Source organism: Cyanistes caeruleus, chromosome 2 (assembly GCF_971803275.1).
Source record: "Cyanistes caeruleus chromosome 2, bCyaCae1.hap1.1, whole genome shotgun sequence".
NCBI lineage: Eukaryota > Metazoa > Chordata > Aves > Passeriformes > Paridae > Cyanistes > Cyanistes caeruleus.
The window spans coordinates 51,275,077-51,298,570 of NC_141702.1; the positions used below are offsets into that span (position 1 = coordinate 51,275,077).

Consider the following 23,494-nt stretch of genomic DNA (forward strand, 5'->3'; position numbering starts at 1 on the left):
GGAGGGACAACCCTCATTCAGCCTATGTTACTTCCCACTGTGCTTGAAACTGCAGACTGAGTGATTGCCTTGTCTGTGCAAAGATTTTCTACAAATATAAACCACTGAATGTAGACTATAAATGTGATTTGAACTTTTGGCCTAGTTTTGCTCCTAGGACTTTCGATAGGAATAGGTACACTGAGTTTAACAGTATCAAGGTGGGAACCATACCTTGGTTTCACATTGTCTTTCTGAAGGTAAATATTTTAGTAGGAGGCTAAAGACAAGTCTCTTCAGAACTACTTCTGATTGCAGTGTTCTGACTCACAAGCCAAATCAGCATTAATCAGAAACAGTCTCACATGGACTTTCAGGCTAAAAATCATGCAAGGTGCCAGCTTAAAGGAACATTATCAGTGACAGCAGTATGAACAGTTATTTTATAAAAGTGTTGCAATGAAACTTAGATGTAGCTTTATTTTAAATAGAAATCCATTACTAAATGGCTCATTTTATTTCTAATTAATTATTCTGAAACACAAGAGACCAGGCTGACTTCTTATTGGTTTGCACCTGCTTTTGCTAATGCAGACAAAAGAAATATTGTTGTTAATATTTTGTAAATATTGTATTTTATAGGTGTATGCTGCTGAACAATCTGACACATCAAATAAATTAAAGATGTGTCATGATGCAATGACATAATTGCAAAGAAATTAATTTAGTGTACTACTGTGCGCACCATTTTATTCAGAAAGATTGAGCAGTAAACCAACAAATATCTACTTTGTTTAGCATGACACTTATTTGTTTGCATTGTATTAATGCATTGAGATGTAGAGATTTAATTTTTTCAAGTGATTTGCCACAAGTTGTCTTCTCAAGCGTTAACCAGGATAACAAATACCTCTACTTAGGCTCTTAAAAACTAAATTTGTGACCTGATCCCTGATGCCATTTGCACTTTTTTCTAATCTAGAAGTGCTAAGGAGTCAAAGTGGACTGATAGAATGGACGTGGCCAGAGGTGTCTTAGAAAAATCAAGATTTCGATTCACAAGCAGGGATGGTTTAACTTTGGACAGCTGCCTCAAATTTCAGTGTGGCTGTCCACCCTCCTTTTACCCACTGGCTGCTCAGGGAGGGCTCAGCTGCTTTTACAGCCACAGGTTTTTACAGCCACAGGGAGTACAGCTGTAAACTAGACAAGAACTGGTATCAATTTATTTTAATATACTGGTCTATCAACTAGAAGTTCAAGACCTGCTTCTGCTTCACAGGTAGCAGAGCTGTCCCCCCTGGGCAGGCAAGGGAAATGCTCAGAGAAGTGCAAGATCAAGAGCAGAGGAAATTATTCCAACCACCCCAAGGCAAGCCATCTTTGCTGATGAATCAGTCTTCAACATCATATCCTGGTCTTTAATTCATAACATCTTCATACCACACTACGAAAAGGGATTAGAAATGATAAGTGTCCAGAGGCAAAATTGTGTGTTCAGTCATGCCTATGCTAACAGGCCGAGTTGCAAATCCTGTTTGACGTAGAAAATTTAGAAAAATCAGTTTGGAGCTGCGTAGAGGACACTTTATTGGTGTTTGCAAAATTAAATTTTGTATTCAAACATACTGTGAGCTCACTTGAGATCTGAAACAAGTGGCACAGACATAGGAAATTATGTCCTTTTGCACAGATCTTCTGTTTAACTTGTTTTCCAAACTTTTTAACAGTAGTGCTAATAGCAATGATGTGTTCTAGAATTCTTAAGAACACCTCACAGAGTAATGCTGAAGTGAAAATTACGACTGATTAAATCTATGCTTTTAGTACTCCCTACAACTTTGACGATACCAGGTGCTATGAGGTCTGTAGCAGAATGAAATACACTAAAAACAAACTAAATTGAACAATTCTGGTGTTAACAAATACAGAGAAAGATTCAATTTGCCTCACACACATGCAAAGAAAGACAACCCTTTCCACAAGACTTGCATACTCTTGCTTTAAAAACAAAGCTGAAAGAATTCAGATTTTCATAACAAAATTTGAACTTGGCATTTTTTAATTTAGAGATGTTCAGCAGTTGAAAAACATGATGAGATTTTTTTAGTCATCCTGTAGTCAACATATTCAACTGGATTATCAGTCTTCTATCCAGTTTGTAATTTCTTAGCAAATCTTAGAAGACTAATTATTTTAAAAGTGAGCTCACAATATATTTATTTTGATAACATATGGTGCATAATATAGATTTTTAACTAATCTGTAGCTGTAACTAACATTATTATAGACTAATATAATTAATCCAAGCTGTGATTAATACATCATCCTATAAAATCCATTGCTCTGGAAGTAGAGTGGGCAGGACTTTGAATTTAAATTTTAAAGAGCCTTTATCTATACAGAATACTTCTTAGATAGATACAGATGTGTGAAGTTTTACCTTTGTTTTACTTTTAGATAAGGATTGAGACAATTTTTTGTCTTAGATAAAATAGTAAACAATTAATAAATGCATGTTGAAGGAGGGGAAAGGAAGTAAATGGTTCCTGAGAAGGTTAAGTTCAGACATTAAACATACAATTAATATTGAAGAATTTAGTTGACACTAGGCAATTACCTTTAATCACAGTTTAAATTCAGATTATCCTATTTACTGAAATATACGTAAAAGGGTACTGAATCCCTGGTGGTTCCTAAGCTCCCTCAAATGCCAGTGCAGAAAGTCATATTGTGATCTTCAGAAGGCAAGTGTCTCTCTTTCCTCTGAAATCTGTTTTAGGGTTACATGAACTACTTTCCAAAGATACTCACTCCTTCCATTGACTAAAAAAGAAGTCTGAAGAATTAGCATGGACATGTCACCTTATTTTCATATTACTGAGGTATGTGACATGGATCCTGCTAGTGATGCTGTTTCAGATTTAAATCTTTCTTGTTATTGTACACTTTGACTAAGCACTTAGATTTGTAGCTTTACATTCATAATTAATTTCAGGTCTATACAACTATTCTCCTTGATAAATTACTTACATTCCAGAGCAGCACTGATTCCACAAAAATGCTTTGCTAGAACACTTTGTTTGTCAAAGACTTTTATTACTTGGCACAGTATAAAAGATGCTTTTCAGATCAGTAGAAGTTCCTCTTTTTTTGTGCATGTTCATCACTATGAGAACAGTACCAGTTTTGTTGTTTTCTTTTTGGAGGAAACATCAGAATTACAGAAGCTTCTGGAAAATGTGGAAATTTGGAAGAGTTAAAGCTGATAGAGGAAGAATTCCAATCACATGGGAGGAATTTGTATATTAACTTACAAAGAAACTTTAATGTAGGACAACTCAATTGAATTTGATTGGAGAATGTTTCTTAGCTGTTGGAGATATCTGGAAGATTACTTGGATTTTCTATACTAAACATATGCAAATATCTTTAAAATAATTATTTAGGAAGTCGTTTCAGATGTGTTGTAGGTATTAAATACTTCTTAAAAATCCCTATGTAATTTGAAGCAGCACATTTAGTGTTACAATTCCTTGTAGTTCTCTAGCATTATTAATACAGAAACAGCAATTTGATTAAAAATGTGAGAACAACAATTCTGAACAATTAATTTATTCATTTCTGAAGTCTCCCTGGCTCACAATCTTAATTCCAAATCATTTTAAATGCAAATTTCTAACCTTAACGGTAATTAATAACTCACACTTAACACAGCTACTTGAAACCAGGCAATGGCAAAGTTCTCAAGTCCTGCAATTGGCATTAGGTATGTTCTTGTTAACAAGAAGATAGAATGTAATTTTCATAATGTGACAAATTATTTTTTACAGAAAACCCTTTTTTTTCCATCAGGACTGATAATGGGTACTTTAAAAGTGATTTTTGGATACAAGAATTGAGTAATCACATGGTATGATTCGCTGTAGCCTCCAGAGCAAATTTAGTTAAGTTTAATAGTCTGTATCATTTATTCCTGTGAAGTGTACAACAAAAAGTGACTAATTGATTATCTGTGCAAATCACTTCAGTCATTATTCGAGTCTTAATAACTCTGACAGAAATGTAACTTCCTATCAATCTTTTTTAGCTTTTCAAATAGTTAAATGTCTACTCAGAGTTGAACCTATGTTAAGGCAGCTTTTTTTTTTTTTTAATGAATCGTAGCAAATTAGTTAATAATTGTTGGATTTTCATCAATTACATATTTTGACTCCAGTGAATTGAATGCAATTAAGTTAAAAATGATGGTAATTATCTGGTGCAAAGATTGATCTATGAGATATAAACTAATTCATTGACACTGACAAGGTACAGCTGATGAAGACAGAATTTCTGTTGTGTTTGATAAAATACAAAAGCCTAACAATAGCTTGAGATAATAAAACATATGCTATTTTTAGTAAAATATTCTGTTATGAATATAGAGACCTGTATTTTAATTTGAAAGTTTATATATTTGTAAGTTTCTTTCATTCTACTCTGTGATCTTTTGAAAAGTATCATCTAAAATACTAAACTCAATATACACATAGTCTCCTATTATTAACATTCCAGTTTATCAACAAAAATGTCCTTAGGACTTACGCTTCTGTTTCATAGAGTAACATTTTTATTAAGCTTAGAGCTCTAGGTCATAAACAGGTAAAACTCTGGTTGGTACCATTATTACTATAAAATTACTATAATTTTATAGTAATATAAAATTATAGAGATACTAATTATTAGTATAAAAATACTAATTGAATTTTTAATTATATTACATATAATTATCTGGCAAAGAAAGTGCAGAGTCAGCTTTCTCAGTAATTTCCGTTTTATAAGTATGTATACTGTAAATATTATGACTACAGCCTGTAGCTGTCTCTTTCTAATATCAACCTTAGATAATTATCTGAGGACACATTCATAGAGGAAACCTCACCTGAGAGTCAACAAAGAAGCAGTTATAACTAGAATTTACTTGCCAAAACTTAAAAAGAAATTCACAAACTCACAAAGTAACTCAGTAATTTCAGGTCCATTTGATATAGCCCGACATGTTGATAGGACTGTATGTTTAGTATGGGCTTTAAGTGTAGTTTATATGACTTGATTTGATATCAGCTGGAAGATTTTGATTTGATAGTTCAGATCTTCATTAGGTGGTGTTTTCTGAAACACATTTTATCTAAAATAATTTGAAGCTTCATTTTGTTTCATTCTATGGGTTCACTTCTCTGACTAAGAACACAGATCTTCAGATGAAAAAGCTGTTAGATAATTGTACAACAGCATTTTTAAAGGGTGTTTAAGGTGTAAAATTAGTACCTCAGCTTGACACCATTTCCTGTGACTCTCCTGGCTGGGGGCATCTCCTAGCTGTCAGATCAGTTTCAAGCATGATGTGAAAATGAGGAGTAGGCTGTTGCAAGCCCCAGCCAGGCGGAGTTGGGGTTAGCCAAGAAGCAGTGCTGCCGTGCCCTGGCCTCTGCTCGTGCCCATGCTCTGCTATCATCCACACACATACTCAGAACACTGCAGGCAGAAGGACTTTACCAGGTGGGAAACAGGGATCATCGCAATGTTGTGAATAGGTGGCTATACCTGATGGCAACAGGATGAGCCCCAGAAAGGTCAATAGAAAAAAGGAAGAAACACCATTAGTAATAATGAATGTTCTCAGCTATCTCTTGGCTAAAGGAAGCACTTAAGGAGTGAAGTTTGGAGTTGTTTAATCTCCGTGGGGCTGCTGTTTTGTGGCAGAAATTTGAGTTTATTAAAAAGAGAAACAATATGCTGTAAGTGTGAGATAATACAGTGTGAATCACAGCAAGGTAAAAACGTGGTCAAAGCACAGTATTTTCACAAGTCACAAACAAATTCTATTGCTGAAAAGAATATATTATATATAGGTGATTCTTGTTGAGTTACTTCAATTTCTTCAACAGAAAATAACCAAAGAATTGCATCACTGCAATTGTTACTGAAATGAATTACTGGTTTGGTTTGTTTGTTTAAAATTATAAATTTCACAGATACCATTATGCACTGGAAATTTGCTTTGTGTTTTGTGTCCCATGAAGAATATTTAGGCATGAAGTCTCCTCTTAAATCCTTCCCTATACATTGAAGCGGTTTCTGGAATTTCATATTTTCAACTACATAACCTCACAAAGTTTGATCTATCAAAATTTGTCTTTTATACACTGGACCTTTTGGGATGAAAGCAGCACTTGTAATACTGCAATAGTTCATAGACTGTCATTCTTTTCAGTATAAACTAATTTTCTAGGGGTTTATAACTCAGCTATGAAATCTGCTGCAGACTGAAACTTGAGAAACCAGATGTCATCTGAGCAACCCTTCTTTAAACTGGAATTGGGCTTAAATCCCTTTAATGGATTTTATCATGGAAGAGAAAAAATGTTTTGTAGGTTTTAGGTACATTAATTGAAGCCTCATATAATTCAATTAAGAAATTCATTAAGAACTTTGAAATAGATAAGCTGTTCAATCATGCTTTGAATTGAAATTTATAAATACAGCAAGAAATGTCTTGCAGAAGACTGTAGCATTGTTTTGATAAATTTTAAAGTAGGAGGCTTGTCTAGGGCTTTGCAGGTTGGTTTTTTTTAAGTTTTTTTTGCAGGTTTTATTTTTTCCATTAAGTTTGCTGGTGGTTTAAACTAATCCAGAAGTGCATTCTTTTTCATGATTAAATGTAAATGTATTTTCAGTTTTAAAGCTGGTGGATATATAGTCATAAAACACAAGAGCAAAAACAGGTAGTCTTCTTTTTGTAGTTCTTAAAACTTTCCAGTGAACATTAGCCCAACTGGGTGACTACAGTGAGATGATATTAGAGGGGAAAAAGTATGTTTATAGGAAATACAATATATTCCCTATAATGATTATATACTCCCCAAGGCCAGACAAAGTCCATCTGTGGCTGCAAGATAGTAATAAAAATGACCACAAGTTCAGGCAGGGAAATTGTGACTTCAGACTGTGTTATTCAGAAGCTACTCTGGGAGGCCCCACAACATTTGGCCAGATGTTTTACATTAACTTAAAAAAGAATTAAAAAAATATAATTAAAGAAAGCATGTGACTGTATGGGAGCTCCATATACTGTTAACTCCTCATTCCTAAAGGCATACCTCAAAAAAAAAGATCTGCCTTTGCTACAGGTCTCTAAAAAGCCCCTTTATGTGAGCAAAACAAATTATCTCTAACAAAGAGTGTACTCATGGTGTTGTTTTACTTATGAAAACAACATAGCAAGCTCATTCTGCTAAGTGTGTTGTGTGTGTTTTTTATATTTTCATTTATATTATTTTGTAGGTAATTTTGGGTTTCATAGATTTGGTGAGGTTTCATTAGGTTTGATTTAGTCTGGCCTTTAGGTGACTGGCTAAATCACTGTCAATTTACTCTGTATATTGAACACTCTGGATCTGAAATTAGGGGGATGTTAATTAGCTGTAATTGGTCACAGAGATGGCAGGGAATTTTGAACGCTCTATTAGCCCATTAGCAAATATGGATTCATGGGCAGTCAATCTAAAGGACTAAAATAATCTTAAATTATTGAGTTGCATTTACCAATTAAAATGTGTAATCTAGTTATGCGTACAAGAAATGCATGAAATACATTCATGAGTTATGGAGCCAGTTAAAAAGGTGTGTTTTCTAACACAAAGGATGGAAGTAATGAACTGTTGCAAAGCATGCATAAAACCAAAATTAATTTTTTTATTCATTTCTGAAAATATTGAAAATATAAGGGATCCTGCAATGTGGCATACTACTTATTCCATAATAGCACACTGTGTACTACATGAGATTTGTAGTTTCTTCTCTCATGTTTTTGTAATGCATGTCATCTTCTTACCGCATTAGAAATATTTCAGTCATGTCCAGAGTTGTACAATACAGCATGGTAGGAATGCAAGCTTTCATTCGATTCCTCAAAGAAATGAGCATAATGCACTAAAGCACAACATTGCAAAATTTAATTTCCTTTTTCTGGGTATATAGAACAGAGGTGAAACTTTCAGTACAGATCTAAGTCTTGTCTCATACTTTCCTTGAAATCCACTGCTAAAGCTAAAGCTGATTTGCAGATTCTATCCCTGCCCTAACTTCTGAATAAACTGACACATAATTGCCCATTTATTTCATAATCACCCAGGAAGCAAAGCTTTACACATGCAACCTGTGACACGCGGTCCCCCTGTTATGATATATTTCATATCATAACCAGCACCTCCTGGGTAATACAGAGTGCTATAGAATTTACAGCCATCATGTTCTGGATGTGTAAAATTATGCAAAACTGTATCTTAAATCTTTCTATGAGCGGAGCTTGAATTCATGTAATATAACTTCACTTACCTGAACCCTAAGCCTTAACCCCCCACAGCCTCCCTCAGTTTTTTAAACTACTTTACAAATGCTGAATAAAGATGGCCAGCAAAACGTAATTTATCACATACACTTTAGGATGAAACTAAACATTGCTTTTTCATGTCATTCTGGGACAAATTTCATCTTTGATAAATTGTCAAAATTTCTCAAACTTGATAGTTTATTTATAAAAGAATGTGAAACCATAGCCATCAGGAGACAAAACCTAAGGGTTGGCACTGTAATCACAGAGGGTGGCCTGGAGTTCATACTGATAAATTAAAATATAAAAGCTAAAATACATATACTTTTTGTCTTTTGGAATTGTTTGCATTTCAGATAATGAGAGTAAAATTGTTAATTATTGAAGGAAAGGAATGCTCAGGTTCAAGTTTAGGGTACTTCCTACTCAGTTCACGTGTAGTGTTTTTACTGAGCTCCGTGATTCTCTGCGTACTCTTGGCAACATAATCTAGGGCATTGCACTCCCTGTATTTTCCAGAGGTTAGCAGCTCTTTAGTGTAATCAGGGGGAAAAAAATCCACATCTATTCCTCAGCCACACATTTCTCTGACTGGTTTACCAGGTCAGCCTGCCCTGCTTTCTGCTGCACTCCCTCCTGCGTGGTGCAGTCGCTGCTGTGGGGACGGTCATTTCTGGCACAGAAACGTAGCAGAAGTCCCTGTGGGAGCCCATAGATCAGAATCCTCTGTCACAGCTTTGTGAGTGCCCTTCAGAAATCTGCAGGCTGCTCCTCGGTCACCCTCCTGTCTCCTCTAGGCTGAGTTCAGCTCTCCCAGCCTGCCTCATTATATGCGATGCATACTTCCTCAGCTTGAACTTCATGGAACTTCAGGTAGAGAAATGGGAAAGAAATTGAATGCATTGGCTTATGAAAGGCAAGTGTTCTTTGAGGAAAAATGCACTGAATTTTCTCTGTTTTATGGAGTTAAAAAGCACACAGCTGAATACAGTTTATTTGGCATCTTTCATTTGCATTTGAAAACTAGGAAATTAATTTTACTTATGCTTGCAAAACTAAATATACAGTCCTGAATATAGCTATTTTCTCTTTTTATGTAGGTCTGGTTTTTCAAAGAACAATATCAAAACCAAGACAAAAAGATTACTGGGTTTTGGATTTAAGGAGCCACTTAGACATATGCTTCAAATTCTACTTTCTATATGAAAAGGAGACATTACTTCCACTGTAGGCAAGCTGTCCAAAAGTGAAAACCATTCTTGTATCAATAATGCCAGCTATGTGATTCTATGTAAAATCCTCAGCTATTTTCATGGAATTTTTACAAATCAATGAGTTTAACTCAAAAAAAACCCCAAAAAAACAGCGAGAAATCAGGAGTGAAAAGCTAGGGGTTATGATGACAGCTATGCAACTATTCTTACATGTATAGAAACACAGAAAACAGTCTAATAAATCCTGGTCTAAAGAAGTACAGCAGTTCCTTCTGATAATGTTTGACCAAGATCTGATTTGAATGCTGTCTTAATTAATCACTTAGGAACAGAAAGATTGCTGGGAAGGAAAGGAAACAAACACATGAACTCAAAATGCTAAAGTATCATTTCTCAGAGACCTTCACAAAATAAAAACTCATCCTACAGATTAAATTTTACATTGTTTAATTTCTAAATCGTGGTCTGAAAATGGCAGTTTCCCTCAACACTAATGAGATTTAAGTTCATTTAACCAATACAATGTGAACAGAATTCCATCTGCTTGGAAAGTTTCCTTCAGACTCTGGTAAAAATATGGATTCTTTTTGCTTAGCATTACCCTGACTTGTTTATTAAGCATGTGTGACCTGACAACCAATTCAGAAATTTCTGTGTTTAAGAGTTTAGTCTGAGCTGTGCCCTAGCTCTTGACTGTTCATTGAAAACATATTAAGAACTTGATTAACTGACTGACTGATTAATATTTAATATGGAAAAATGAAGCTGAATATGACAATTTCTGTTTCTTGGTTTTTCTCTTTGTTGTAGCATCAAGTGTTTGGTGTACAAACAAAAAATCTGATGCTTCTTTTGGAAGGATCTCTCAAAAATAACTTTATGTTTTCCTGGTACTCCAGAGATGTCCTTCTGAACACAAAGATGAGAAAAAAGATTAGGAAAAGTTTTGTGGTACATTTTCTCCACCTTTCAAGCTCTGTGATGTCTATTGATCCAGGATTTGTTGGTTTCTTTCAAGATCTATATGTGTTTCAAAACCTTTCTAAGTAAATCTTGAAGTCAATATTGATATATAGCAGGACAAAAAAAAAAAAAAATCTATGAATTTATCAGTAAACTAATTAAGTCCAGGAAATTTACTCCAAAACATCAACTCAATTTCTTTTGAATTAAAAGGCTGAAGTCCAAATTTCAATTCCTAGTTAATTATTGTGACAGATGCAATAACTTTAGTGCTGGCGTTCTCATTTAAGGAAGACAAGGACCCTAATTATTTGTTTTCTGGTTCACATGCATGTTTGCCAACAGTTAATGTCTGTTCACCTCACAAAGATTTTACTACTGACATCTTACTGAACACTACGTACCCTTTACAACGATTATATATATAACTGCCAGATGAAAAGCAGAAATATTCTATTTCTTTCTATTTTCCGTTCCTTTTCTCTTGCTCAATTAGAATCACAGTTCTTGTACCACCCACATCATTTTCATCTTTGCCCACAGTAATCAATACGTAACCTAAAGCTTGATTTTGTTCATTTATCTAGCCAAGTCTCAAAATTAGGGTTGTTGAGTTATTGGCTTATTGAAAACTAGGGTTAGTCTTAGCTAATATTGAGAATCTGGTCCTCTTATGATTTTTGAAGATCAGTTTATGGGTTATCATGTTATTTTTTTTCTGATCATCGAACTGTGCAAGCAGATATCAGAATGCTCAAGGCAACTATTAAAGAATTTATATTTCTGAAAATAGGAATTAATACTAATTTTGTTTTTCTATAAAAAAAAATTATATAGAAAATGGAAAACAGAAATCTGACCTTACATGCTCATATACATTTTACATTACTGTCAATATATTAATTTTCCAGGATGAGAATGGGCTGCAAAATGGAGAGACTTCAATTATAAAGGTGTATGAGGCGTAAACTAATGTGTTCTGACATTTCTCACAATATCTTCTCTGTTGGTAAATTCAGCAGAGACACTGTTCTGTCCCCAAGGAGTTGAGACACAGGCATACGTACATAATAGATGGTGCTTAATAAATGTTTAAATCTGAGTATACAAGGTGTCAAATAGAATATGTTGAGTTTTACCTGCTAAGTCTTTGTAATCCACCAAGTCAAACATTACAATAGCTACTGCTGACCAGGTAACAATCAGAGCAACAACAAGAAGCCATGCTGCTGGTGAGCTGAACGTTGTCACGATGTCTTCAGTCACTGATTTCTTGCCCACTTTCATGGATGACGAAGGAACAGATCCGTTCTTACCATCTATTATCGTCGTGGTTGTTGACATGTGTCCTAGACAGACAAAACAGAGGAAAACGATGTGACAACCTGAAGCCTTAAAGCCAAGAATGTAAATGCTGTTTTGAATTTTTTTTTTGTCATCAGAATGCTTAAAATAAATATAAATGTTGTATTACTAAAAAAAGGTCCTTGCACTTTCTGGAAGAAATAGTCACAACCAGCCTTTTTTATTACAATATGACATTTTTTAGTCTGCCACAAATAGCTACAGGCCTAGGAGAGTGATTGATGAAAACATAAAATATTATTACCCTCCAAAGGATTGTCTTGTTACGGGCTGTAGGCCAGATTCTCAGGTGATGTGATTAAGTGAACTTCCATTGACTTTAATGGAGCTAATGCATCTATGCCACTTGAGGTTTGGCTGGAATTCTGCTGTGAAGGACGTGTATCAGTAGCAATGGAAATAGATTTACTTCATTTCATCTAACAGAAAAACAAATGATTGCCATGTCCAGAATCCTTAAAAGCTATGAATAAGATTGCAGCTGATTTTTAAATAACTTTGTTTGTGGAATTTTTCACTTAATGAAGTAATCTCCTAAGAAACAAGAGTTACAATGTCCAAACAGACTTGATTCCAGAAAACATAGGTTTGGTAATAAAAGGCTGGTAGGAAGTTGAATGCTACTTAGCTAAGTGACCAGCTGACACATGTGAACTATGTAGTGGACAGTAACAGTATTGGCTTAACCTACTTCTTCCTGAGCTATTAAAAATGCTAGTTCTGGACACAAACACTAGTTCTGGACACAAATCAAAACTATGGTAACTGAAAACTAATGGTGTTTGAAAGTTCTCAACTTAATTTGCTTCATAGAATATGCTTTGATAACCTAAACAATCTAGGGAGGTATTTTTTCTCCATTGTATACAATAATGGTAGAAGTATTCCTAACACCACAGTTGAAACTAGTAGAAGCCTATGGTATTTCCACAGAGTTTGCAGTATGTTCTTGTATGCTGCAGTTAAAATCTTCAAAGATATATTACACATGTTCTTGGTCTGGTTGTTCACACCAGTTTGTAAAAATTAATTTTAGTGATTTAAGGGACCCTTGCCCACACAGATATCTAAAATTTCAAGGGATCAGGTGTCTGCTGGTTTGTGTAAATCTTTGCTTTTCACTTGTCTTCTGTCACAGTTGATGTAAACTATAAAACTGATGTTTTCTGTGTGACAGAGTTGTTGTATATGAAGGCAAGCAGATTCAATTTCACTTTTGACATAGAAAATGACAAATAGACACTGATATACTTTTGCTGTAATTATGGTACAGGCTGTTGAAGACTTTCCAACATTTGCCATCACAACTTGTACTTAGACTGTCTTTGAAAATTACAACATTTATATTCTTAAATAATAAATGAAGAAAGGATAAAATCATTAATATTGCCAATAGATACACAAATACATTTTTCATTCCTATTTTACCCAAACAAATCTTACAATCCTTTTGCTAATGAATATTGGATTTTATCCTTTCCCGTAGAATGTTAAAACAAAATACAAAAGTGGTACTGAAATGGCCCTTTTATGTATCTGACAAAAACATATATAATTGGGAAGGGCAATTTTGGTGGAAGAGGTTCCCTAATTCCTAATCTGTCATATTTGATGAGTTTTAAAATTCCTACCTTAATCTGTTCTAGAATTCTTTTTTTTTTTTTTAGTTTTCCTATGCAGTGCATTGTATTAATGAGTAGTTTCCTTAGCTCTGCCTTTTAATTTTGCTTATGCACATGTATCTTGTGCTGATCAATGCCTTGCTTCAAGCCCTGAAAAACTGCTCTGCTACACAAGAGTTGTAAAAGCAAAACAAGATTGGCATGTTACATTTTTTTGTTACTTATTTGAAATTTATTCCTATTTATAGAATATTTATAGAATATTTATTCTGCATATAAATAATAGTTATCTTCTAAGATAGAATGTATATATTTTTTGAAAAATATTATAGTACCATCACTGCTTCCATTTCTCCAAACAAAGATTTTAGATCAAGCAATCACAGCAGGAGGAAAAATCTGCCAAGTGACAACTAACAATAAAGATCAACTTCTTAAGTTAAATTCAAAATCAATAGCATTTTGTAATTCTACTGCATACAAGATGCAAGTAATTCTTGCATGTAACAGGTCATAAATGACACATTATGCATTTTTTCCCCCTTGGGGATATCAGTCAGAGTTTATGATGTGTAAGAGAGAATAGAAAGGTACTGTCTCATCTTGACAAATCTGATTAGTACCACAGCATGTCTTCAAGGACATCCTAGTGGCAGATATTTGCAGTTATAACAAACAATTAAAACTCTATGTGTGAATACAAATACAGACTTAAAATTACCAGCCAAAGCATCAGTCCTCTAGGTCTGTTGCTATGTAAAAATATTTCCTTACTATTTAGAATACCTAACTTTTCAAACTCAGACCAATACATGTCTTCTTTGGTGAAGAAAATAGTAACTGATGATTTATCAATCAGAGCAATGCTTCAGAGACAGAGCTAAAGTATGCTAGAAGGTTATCTATGGCAAGCTTTTGGCTGTTGATGTAGTCAAGTCACATTTCCCCTTAAAAACTCAGGATATTATGCAATAAAACTGCTATCATTGCATTTATTAAAATGTGAGTGAACAGCTATTGATTCAAATTTGACTGGAAGTCAAGCTAGGAAAATACTGTTATACTGTTGGATGTTCCTGATACAGGTGCTTGCAGTGTGATTCAGGGACCTAAGAAACATCTCCAGTGTTGTTTGAAATGCTTTACATACATCAAAGACATCCTCACAGGACTGGCAGGCAAAATCTACAGGACAGTTACTTTGGAAATGCCAAAAAAAAACCCAGACAGGATGTACTAAAGCAAATAGAAATTAGATTTTTATGTCCCTAGATACCTATATAAGCAAAATTGGCTGGAGGATTTGATCTGATGACTCCTGAGAAAGACATTGTTTGCTGCTATGTAATCTCAAGCAGGATGGATTGTATATTGATACCATCATCATTTCATGACTCCAAAATGCAGAGGCAGTAACACTGAGATGATCTCACTCTTCCTCCAAACATTCTATTATTGTAGTACCCAAGTGCTATACTCATGCTTTTCTCTGCCTGTTTCTTGCTTTTTGGTTTCTAGGTGCTCTGTTCATTTTTGTGCACCTCCTACCAGTGCTAACTTTCCCTGCAAACCATCAGTGATGATATTTACAGAGCTAGACAACAGAAAAAAGGGGATATATTTACAAGGCTTCCATCACATCAGTGAGCAGTGATGCTTTTTCTCAGAAAAGTGCCAAAGTTGGGCAGAACTCCTGCCCAAGTGGGGTGTCAGGTGCCCAGTGGGGGTCTAAGAAAGACAGTCATTTTTGCTGCTTTGAAATCACATGATGGAGCCTATTGAGTTCTACATTTACAACTAGCAGAAGTCATTCAGCAGCACGCTAAAATCAGATTGCTGAATTTTTCCAGGTATCCTTACCATCCATATAATAAACATTTTCTCTCTCAAGGCAAATTTCTGTGTCCATATTACAGCCAGCCTGAATCCAAGTCAGTTTACTTTCGATGAGCACTGCAGTGGGTCAGGAGATTCATGAGCAGATCAGTTGTCCCTGCTTTGGGAGAGGCAACATCCATCACAGGGGTGGAGGGTGCAGCTGAAGGCTGCTACAATTTCAGCCATCCAATTTTAATCCACCGCCACATGTCTGTGAGAGCCTCTTGGCACTTTGGGCTGTGATTGCTATTGATTTTCAATGAGGATGGGAACTTAAAAAAGTTATATATACATTTCTATAAAAAAGATTACTCCAGGGATGTATACTTCTGACTGCACATCACAATTTCTCATGCACACAGGACTACCCCATCAGGTCACAAATGTCACCTTTACAGAAACAGATTGATTTCCTAAATTCCAAACAGCTGACACTTGAAGATTCTTACTATTCCTCTGGTTTCAGAGTTTTCACTTAGCATACAATCTGAAGACCCATAAGGTCTTGCAAGTATGAATAAACCTTGACAATTGGTGACAACTTTGAGGAGAACACCATGTGACTTTCAGAGTCCAGAGAGCCTGTACTCCTGGCAGCCTAGGTAAAATACTGTTTGTATTTGTGGGCTGAGGCATTATCTCCTTAAAACTTACTAAGCATAGGAGTCCATGGTTAAGGATGGGTACTTGATTTTACAGTTCAACCGCTACACCTTCTTCTACTCTTGTAGAAAAATGAAACAAAACTAAACCTCCAAAACAAGTAAATAAACCTATTCCACTCAGACTCATTAAGGTGTAAAAGAGTAATTTTCTGTATTTATGTTACTTCATAACTATTTTATGTATAACAGTCTTATTCTGCCAACAGGAAACAAAATAACTAAAATATTTAGTGTGCAATGCCATTTTAAGGCTAGGCATATTATAAGCAGAGGGCTAGTCACGATACTAAAAAAAGAGGTTGTTCACTTTTAAATGATAATATTGTTGCTAGGGCAATGCAGTTGGGATGTGAGAAACCTCAGTGCAGTCTACTCTAAATGAGAGAGCTGTTAGATTTTGACATTAATGGCTCCTGTTTGACCTATTCCACTTCACTTGGAATACTTAAATACTAATTAAGGAAGCAAGAAAGAGAAAAAATGGCTGTATAAATCGACACTGTATGTTAAGCTCCAGCTCAAGCCTTGGGCTTTAACCTGTGACCTTATCAATCCTCCACTGCTGCAATCGTACGGGCAGGAGTCTCAGCCTGATGTAAGTAGGGTACCGCAGGGAGAAGAGGACAAGGGATTAGAACCCTTCAGCGAAGAATTGGGAAATGGATATCAGATAATCTGCTGCATTTTTTTCAAGATCAGCACATCAGCCTCAGTGAGTCCACAGACCTGAAGGCATGGCAATAATCACTTTTTCCCCATGTGGGGAAAATTATTTCTACCACAAGAAAGGATTACACCTACACCTGTTGTTCAGGCGATACTCATGCCTGACTGTGACATCCTCATCTTTCAATCTCTCTGCTAGGGTTTCTTCTTCCTTGGCTTATATGAACAAAAAGGAAAAGACAGAATTAATTCCATGGTCAATAACTAGTACCTTACAATAAAATATTAGTAATAATATTATTTCCCAAAGTAACCTAATGACTTTTTTCATGCACTTCGTCTTTTTTATATATTTATGTGAAAACAAAATGCTGAGCAGAGAAAAAAGAGATCCTCAGAATCCTCTGTATTCACTGAACAGAGAACCCCTATCATCTTATCTGGCCAGCACTAGGGGCCAAAAATGCAGGTACTGGATAGCAACCAACAGAGTGCAGCATATTTCAGAGAAGAAAGAGCAAGAGCGCTGAAGCTGGTCAAAACCTTTGATCTCCTCCAAATACTGGTAAAGGATGCAATTAAACTAGATTTAAAACCATTTTCCGTGGAAGATCTGTAGCCCTGGCAAACTCCAACAGATTTGAAACTCAGTTACATCTGCTGATAGAGATCATGATTTCTATCGGACAGACATGGAAATATACAAGCAAGACGTTCTCTAACACAGAGGAGGAGACAGAAATACAGAAAGACAACTTCAACAGGTAGATTTAGGTTTTTTTTTTGAAAGCTCCTCTCTCTCACTTTTATCAGCAATAAATTGTGAGTAGGACAAGGATCCACAGTGCAGCCCAAAAATGGGTGATGGGAAACTAGTGTAGGTCTTCTGAGTATGGACAAGCTTCTACAACCTTTTGAGCAGAAATGTGAAAAATTTAAGAAAAGCTAGTTTATTTAGGGGTGCAGCAGAAATCTTCTCTTGAGATGACTGACATTCAGCAATTTCTTCTCTTTTGTATAAAATTATATCCCTATACATATGGATGAATGAATGCCACTGGAATACCTAAATGGAAAAATAAATAAATGGAGTTTCACAACTGACACCAGAATTTTAAATCACACTATGTACTGAAGTCTTGCTTTACTATTTATATAATTAAATTGCAAACAGAAAAACCTCCCAACACATATAATGTATATATTCACAACTTCTCAGACTTTAAGGCATTCTTTCTGCAGACTAGAGGCTTGGAAAGCTGTGTCTAGGACTGCAAATGAAGAACATATGCAGATTTATCGATGATTGATAGTTATAAAAATGTAATAATCTTTATGAAATGTGGAAAGCAGCGCTGGAGATTATGCAGCAACCAATTCTACATGACAAAAGAAATAGAATAGAGATTATGGAATATGGAGAAGATGGTGTATGAAAATTAACTGAATGATTGGATTCAGAAAAGGCACTTATAATTATTATGGTGGTTGGTGCTGTGTATGTTTTTAATTTCCTTTTCTGTTATTATATCTGTATTGGTTTTATTTTTGATCAATACAGAACATCTGATAATTTAAAGAAGCAGATAGTATTAATCTTTCTATTCATTGTCCAAGAAATTATGTACACCAATCTTTTCATTTCAGCGATTTCAATAAGCAGCTTTTAGAAGAAAAGATACATTCTATAAAGACATTTCATTATCCAGTCCAAAGAAACTGTGTACTTCATACAGTATCAGTAAATAATACTAATAGCACTACCATGGGATGAAAACTAGAAACTATTAATGCTGTATACTAACAACTGACATTTATTTTGGGACTGTAATAATTGTAGTTGCTTAGGGTACTGTGGTGGGTTGACCCTGGCTGGATGCCAGGCGCTCACCAAAGCTGTAATACTCCTCTCCTTCCCTGCACAGGGGATGGAAAATATAAGAAAAGGCTCATGGGTTGAGGTAGGAACAGGAAGAAATCAGGCACCAGAAATCACCATGAGCAAAACAGACTGGACTTAGGGAACTTAGTTGAATCAATCAGACTAGGTAATTATAACCTAAATCTTTCAACCTTTCTTAATTTCACTTCAGATTTCCTCTGCCTCCTCCCTGCAGAGGTGCAGGGGGAGAGGAAATGGGGGTTGTGGTCAGTCCATTCTTTATATGCTGTATCTGCCGCATTTTCTTCTCAGAGGAGGACTCATACTCTTCCCCTTCTCCAGCATGCAATCTCTCCCATTGAGACAACCCTGCATGAACTTCTCCAACCTGAGTCCTTCTTGTGGGCTGTAATCCTCCACAAACTGCTCCAGGATGGCTCCTTTCTGTGGGGTGGAGCCCTTCAGGAAAAAGCTGCTCCAACACTGATTCCCCAGAGGGTTTTTCCCCACATTTCTACCAGGAGCCTGCTCCAGCATGGTCTTCCATGGGCTCACAGCCTCCTGTGGGCACACACCCACTATGGATGCTAGCTTTAGAACAGGCTGCAGAGAGCTGCAGAGACTGCAGGCCCATAGCCTCTCAGTCCTGCCTGAGAAGCTAGCCTGGGAATTCAAAGGAGGATTTCAAAACAATCCTCAGAGACAGAAAACAACTGCCAGGTGCTGTTTGTCTGTTCCTTGTGTTTACCTTGCAGGAGAGGGTCAGGGGGGCAGAGTGCCCCTGACCAATGATGGTGATGTAGCACTTTGCTAACCAATAAGAGTTTTTTTTCTGTACTTTCCACGTATCTGTCTATAAGACAGGGCTGAAGCAATAAACTAGAGAATTCTCGTGTTGTGACTCCCTTGAGAGTCCAGTGTCGTTCTTTATCGCCATTCCCAATCGGAACGACACACCCACTCTGGTGTGGAGTCCTCCAGGGGCTGCAGATGAATATCTGCTCTCCTGAGGGACTTCAGGGAGACAGCCTGCCTTACCATGGGCTGCACCTTGGGCTGCAGGTGTCTGGGGCACCTTCTCCTTCACTGATCTTGGGGTCTGCACTGTTGCTCCTCTCACTTATTCTCTCTTCTCCCTCTGGTTGAAGTTTTTTTTTTTATTTCTCCCCTTTCTAAGTCTTTTCTCTCAGAGGTGCTACTCTCATCATGATGGAATCAGTCTTTGCCAGTGGCTGGTCCATCTTGGGGCCATCAGATACTGGGTCTGTCAAACATAGGGGAAACTTCTGGAAGCCTCATCCAGGAACCACTTCTGTATCCTCCCCCATTACCAAAATATTTCCATGGAATCCCAGTACAGATACAGTACACTACCATGGGCTATGTGGGAAAAAAGTAAAGGATCACAGAAGAAAATAACTAATAATAGCTAGAAAAACTCCATAGCTGTTTGTTCAGAAAATTACTTTCCAGTGATGTACAACTAGGTTGCAGAAGGAACTGGATAACTACATGTAAGAAAAAAGGACTTTTGAATATGAATATATAATCTCTGACTCTGGAATTTACTTTATTTCGTATCCTTGAATACTGAGCAAGTATATTGGCAGAGCAGAGTCTAAGAATTTAATGCCTGAACTTAAAACTTTTCCTCAACTGGTGGCTGCTGAAAAATACAAGATACTTTCAAACCTTAATTTGTCATCTGCTAAAACTATTTGAACACATGTATCTGATTTTTTTTTTTTTTTCCCCTGAGGATAGCTACAAAGATTGCCTTAAAAATACTTTGGTGTATGTAAAAGATTGGTTGCACCTCATACAAGAAGTTGACGTGCATGGTTAACTCCTTTCCATGCAGATTCAAATGATGGATTTGGACCTTTGCTGTACAAAAGGAGTCACAATTCCCTGAAGGTAACCTGGACTTCACCTCCCTACTGATCAAGGAGCAAAATTCAAGCAGTAGCAATAGAAGATGGTTTTTCTAGAAAATCTCAGAGAATAGAATGGGGTAGTAGGGAAGAAAGTCTGGGAAGAACAGCCAAGAAAATCAATTTGCTCTAGTAACCAGTGTAACTGATAGAAAAGATCATCAGGAGATTTTGGAAAGGAACAAGTATACATAATTGCAAAAAAGGTCTCTTTGCTCCAATCAGATTTCCCCTGAAGAAAATTGCTTTTTCAGAAATGCATCACTGGGTCCTGTTGAAGAAATATTAATACTAGCTATTGCTTTTTCTGGAATAGGCCAAGGTATAAAATGTAGAATTAGATAAATTCCATATGAAGAACTTACCTATTTGTACACATGTCTTGAAGCAATCTGAGAACTTCAAGGGGGGGAAGTGAAAATCAATTTCAGCCTGACCTAAATTACACTGTGTTTTAAAATAAAATCAGCAGTAAAATAAGTTAACTCCCTCTCAGCTGATATACTTCTAACCTGTGTTTTCAGAGGGCCTGGTTAGGTCAGCAGATATCTGAAGAACTTAGGTGCCCATATCCCTTTGAAATTTCATAAAAGATGAACCTTAAATCACATTGACAGATGAACTTCAGAGATTTGGAGGTGAATTTTCATCTTTCCTTACATGTTTTAATTCCATAGTCTAGTAGATCTTTGGTTGACACTTCAAATTAAGCAGAAGAAATCTTGTTTCATAACTTAGCAAGGAAGTGTAAAAATGTCTTCACTCCGAAATTGCTTATAGAGAGCATTAGGCTGATATGAACTTCAGCTCTGTGGGACTGTTTCCTGTGTACCTATGCATTTAAGCAAGCTTTTACATGATTCTGATTATTCAAATATCTCAGACAAAGAAGGCATTAGCAGTAGTTAAAAGATATTCTGTGCTGTTAGTCTTTTATGGCTGATGGTACTGTAAACCTATCTGCAATAGCTGATACCTGAAATTATTTTAGAAATAATAGTAAGGGAAGATCTAAGAATCAGGTTTAAAAGATAATGCGTCTTACTGGGAAATTTTACAGATTTTAATTAAAACTATATCAGTTTTTGCAATAATTTCTTGAGAACTTAGCAGACCACAGGAGTGATAAATTATTTTATAAAATCAAAACTGGAGGATGTGCCACTGATAAGAATAACAGAAATGTCATTTACTGCAGTTCAAACTATATACTAGGGTATGGAAAAGGGACATTGAACTGTTTCCTTTTCAAAAGCCACCAGATTTCACCTTTTCATGATCTGAAGGTTATAAATATACATTTTTCTCTTTTAAGTATCTCTTCAGTTTGTTATTTTTTTACATTGTCTTAGAAATGTGGGTTTTTTTAAAATCAAATGTTTCATTTCCACCTTGTCAGTATGCAGATGAGGTAAGAATGCAACTGAATACTGAACACTCCTAGTGTTCAGTCCTAGTCCTAAACTAGCAGCAGCCTGAAAAATCCATTATTTGTTTGGTCCCACATCTGAATTTTTTTACTGATCTGTAGTAATACCCTCCTTTCTTTGGAAATAAATTGGTGCTCTGAAACAGCAAAAAGTTTTCCCTTCTCGTTCATCTTAGCAATCTGACATTTCAGAAGGAGATGCCAAAGGGCTATTTAGACACACTTCTGAGTTGATATAAGCTGAGAGGTACATCTTATCTTTTCAAATGTCAAAATGAAAGTTGGAGAAAAACGATTGCCATTTATCTCTAAATAGCAGTAGACCTTCTGAAGAGAAAGCACTGTGTGCAGTTCCCTGGTTATTAGATTTTGGAAACCCAACTCTACACATCCTTGAAATATTCAGAGGGGATTAGGAAAAAAATTGACTAATTGTTAGTTGTTGAAAAAAAATTAATCTGTTCTCATCTGTAAAATGGTAGTCCTAATAAATAATGAAAATTACTAGAATAAATAGTAGGTTCCACACACCTATTTTCACTCTGGACAAGTTTACCAGTATAAAGAAACTGTAATAACAATTTAAGATCTTTGCTTCATCTGATGGAACTATTTTCTCTCAAATAAGTGTATTTAGGAATGGTTAATAAGATTATTTGCTTGATATTTTTTTATTCCAAGCTAACATGACTGTGAAGGTTGCACTAATTTTATATGTCTTAATGGACTGGCATTTACGGACTCTGAAAACAAAAGTAGCTCTAACAATAATTTACTATACTCTCTGCAAGTTATGGTGCAAGTCTGACAAGACTACAGTGACTACATATGGAGCTACCCAGTCACTACAGCACTCAAATATGGAGTTAACCACATGCATAGCTTGAATGTATATACTCATAAGTCATATTGAAGAAACTTGGTTGTAGGTCATATACCAGAGACAGAAGATAAAGGTATTTTTGGCAAACAGAAATTGCAATACGAAGTTATGTAGTACATATATATATACACATATATATATATACATGTGCATGCGTAGATATATATTTATATATATGTATGTATGTATATATATGTATGTATGTAAAAAACTTTGTTAAAATTGCAGCAAAAAATTCTCTTCTGACAGAAAGGGATAATTAAAATAAGTGCTTGTGGCAAGTCAACCATCTATGGCTGCTGTTAGATCTCACCTGTAAATGGTAATTTGCAAGTACATTATAGGTCATCCTGTCTGTGAGAGAGAAAACTGAAAGCGAGCTGCTGAGGAAAACTCATGTGGATTATAAAATAGTACAACCACTTTCCCAGGAGACAGTAGTTGGCTGCAGAAAACAGATGAACTAAGGTCTATCCCCTGTCAGGGAGTTATTTTCAAATAAATATGGAAGTACTCCATCTGTATACTTACAGAAGAGCTAAAGGTGCCTACTACACAAGCCCCTAAAATAGGTTTTCTGAAGGGAATTTGAATAGGGAAATTAGGTTTTATGAAACTTGCTTTTAAAGTTATTTTCCTA

General features: G+C 35.7%; 1 protein-coding gene across 32 annotated transcripts in view; it reads right to left on the minus strand.

Moving 5' to 3' along the window:
* The window catches only part of TRDN (triadin), a 232,834-nt gene that overhangs the window by 182,650 nt on the left and 26,690 nt on the right, over window positions 1–23,494 (minus strand). For 16 of the 32 annotated variants that reach the window (XM_086876924.1, XM_086876931.1, XM_086876930.1 and 13 more), the window contains exons 2-3: window positions 11,670–11,879; window positions 5,518–5,565 (exon numbers count right to left, since the gene is read on the minus strand). In XM_086876924.1, coding sequence (XP_086733050.1) covers window positions 5,518–5,565; window positions 11,670–11,874 — 253 coding nt within the window. In that variant the 5' untranslated portion in view covers window positions 11,875–11,879. The remainder of the gene's footprint in view (window positions 1–5,517; window positions 5,566–11,669; window positions 11,880–23,494) is intronic. The other 16 variants (XM_086876943.1, XM_086876942.1, XM_086876938.1 and 13 more) reach the window with 1 other exon arrangement.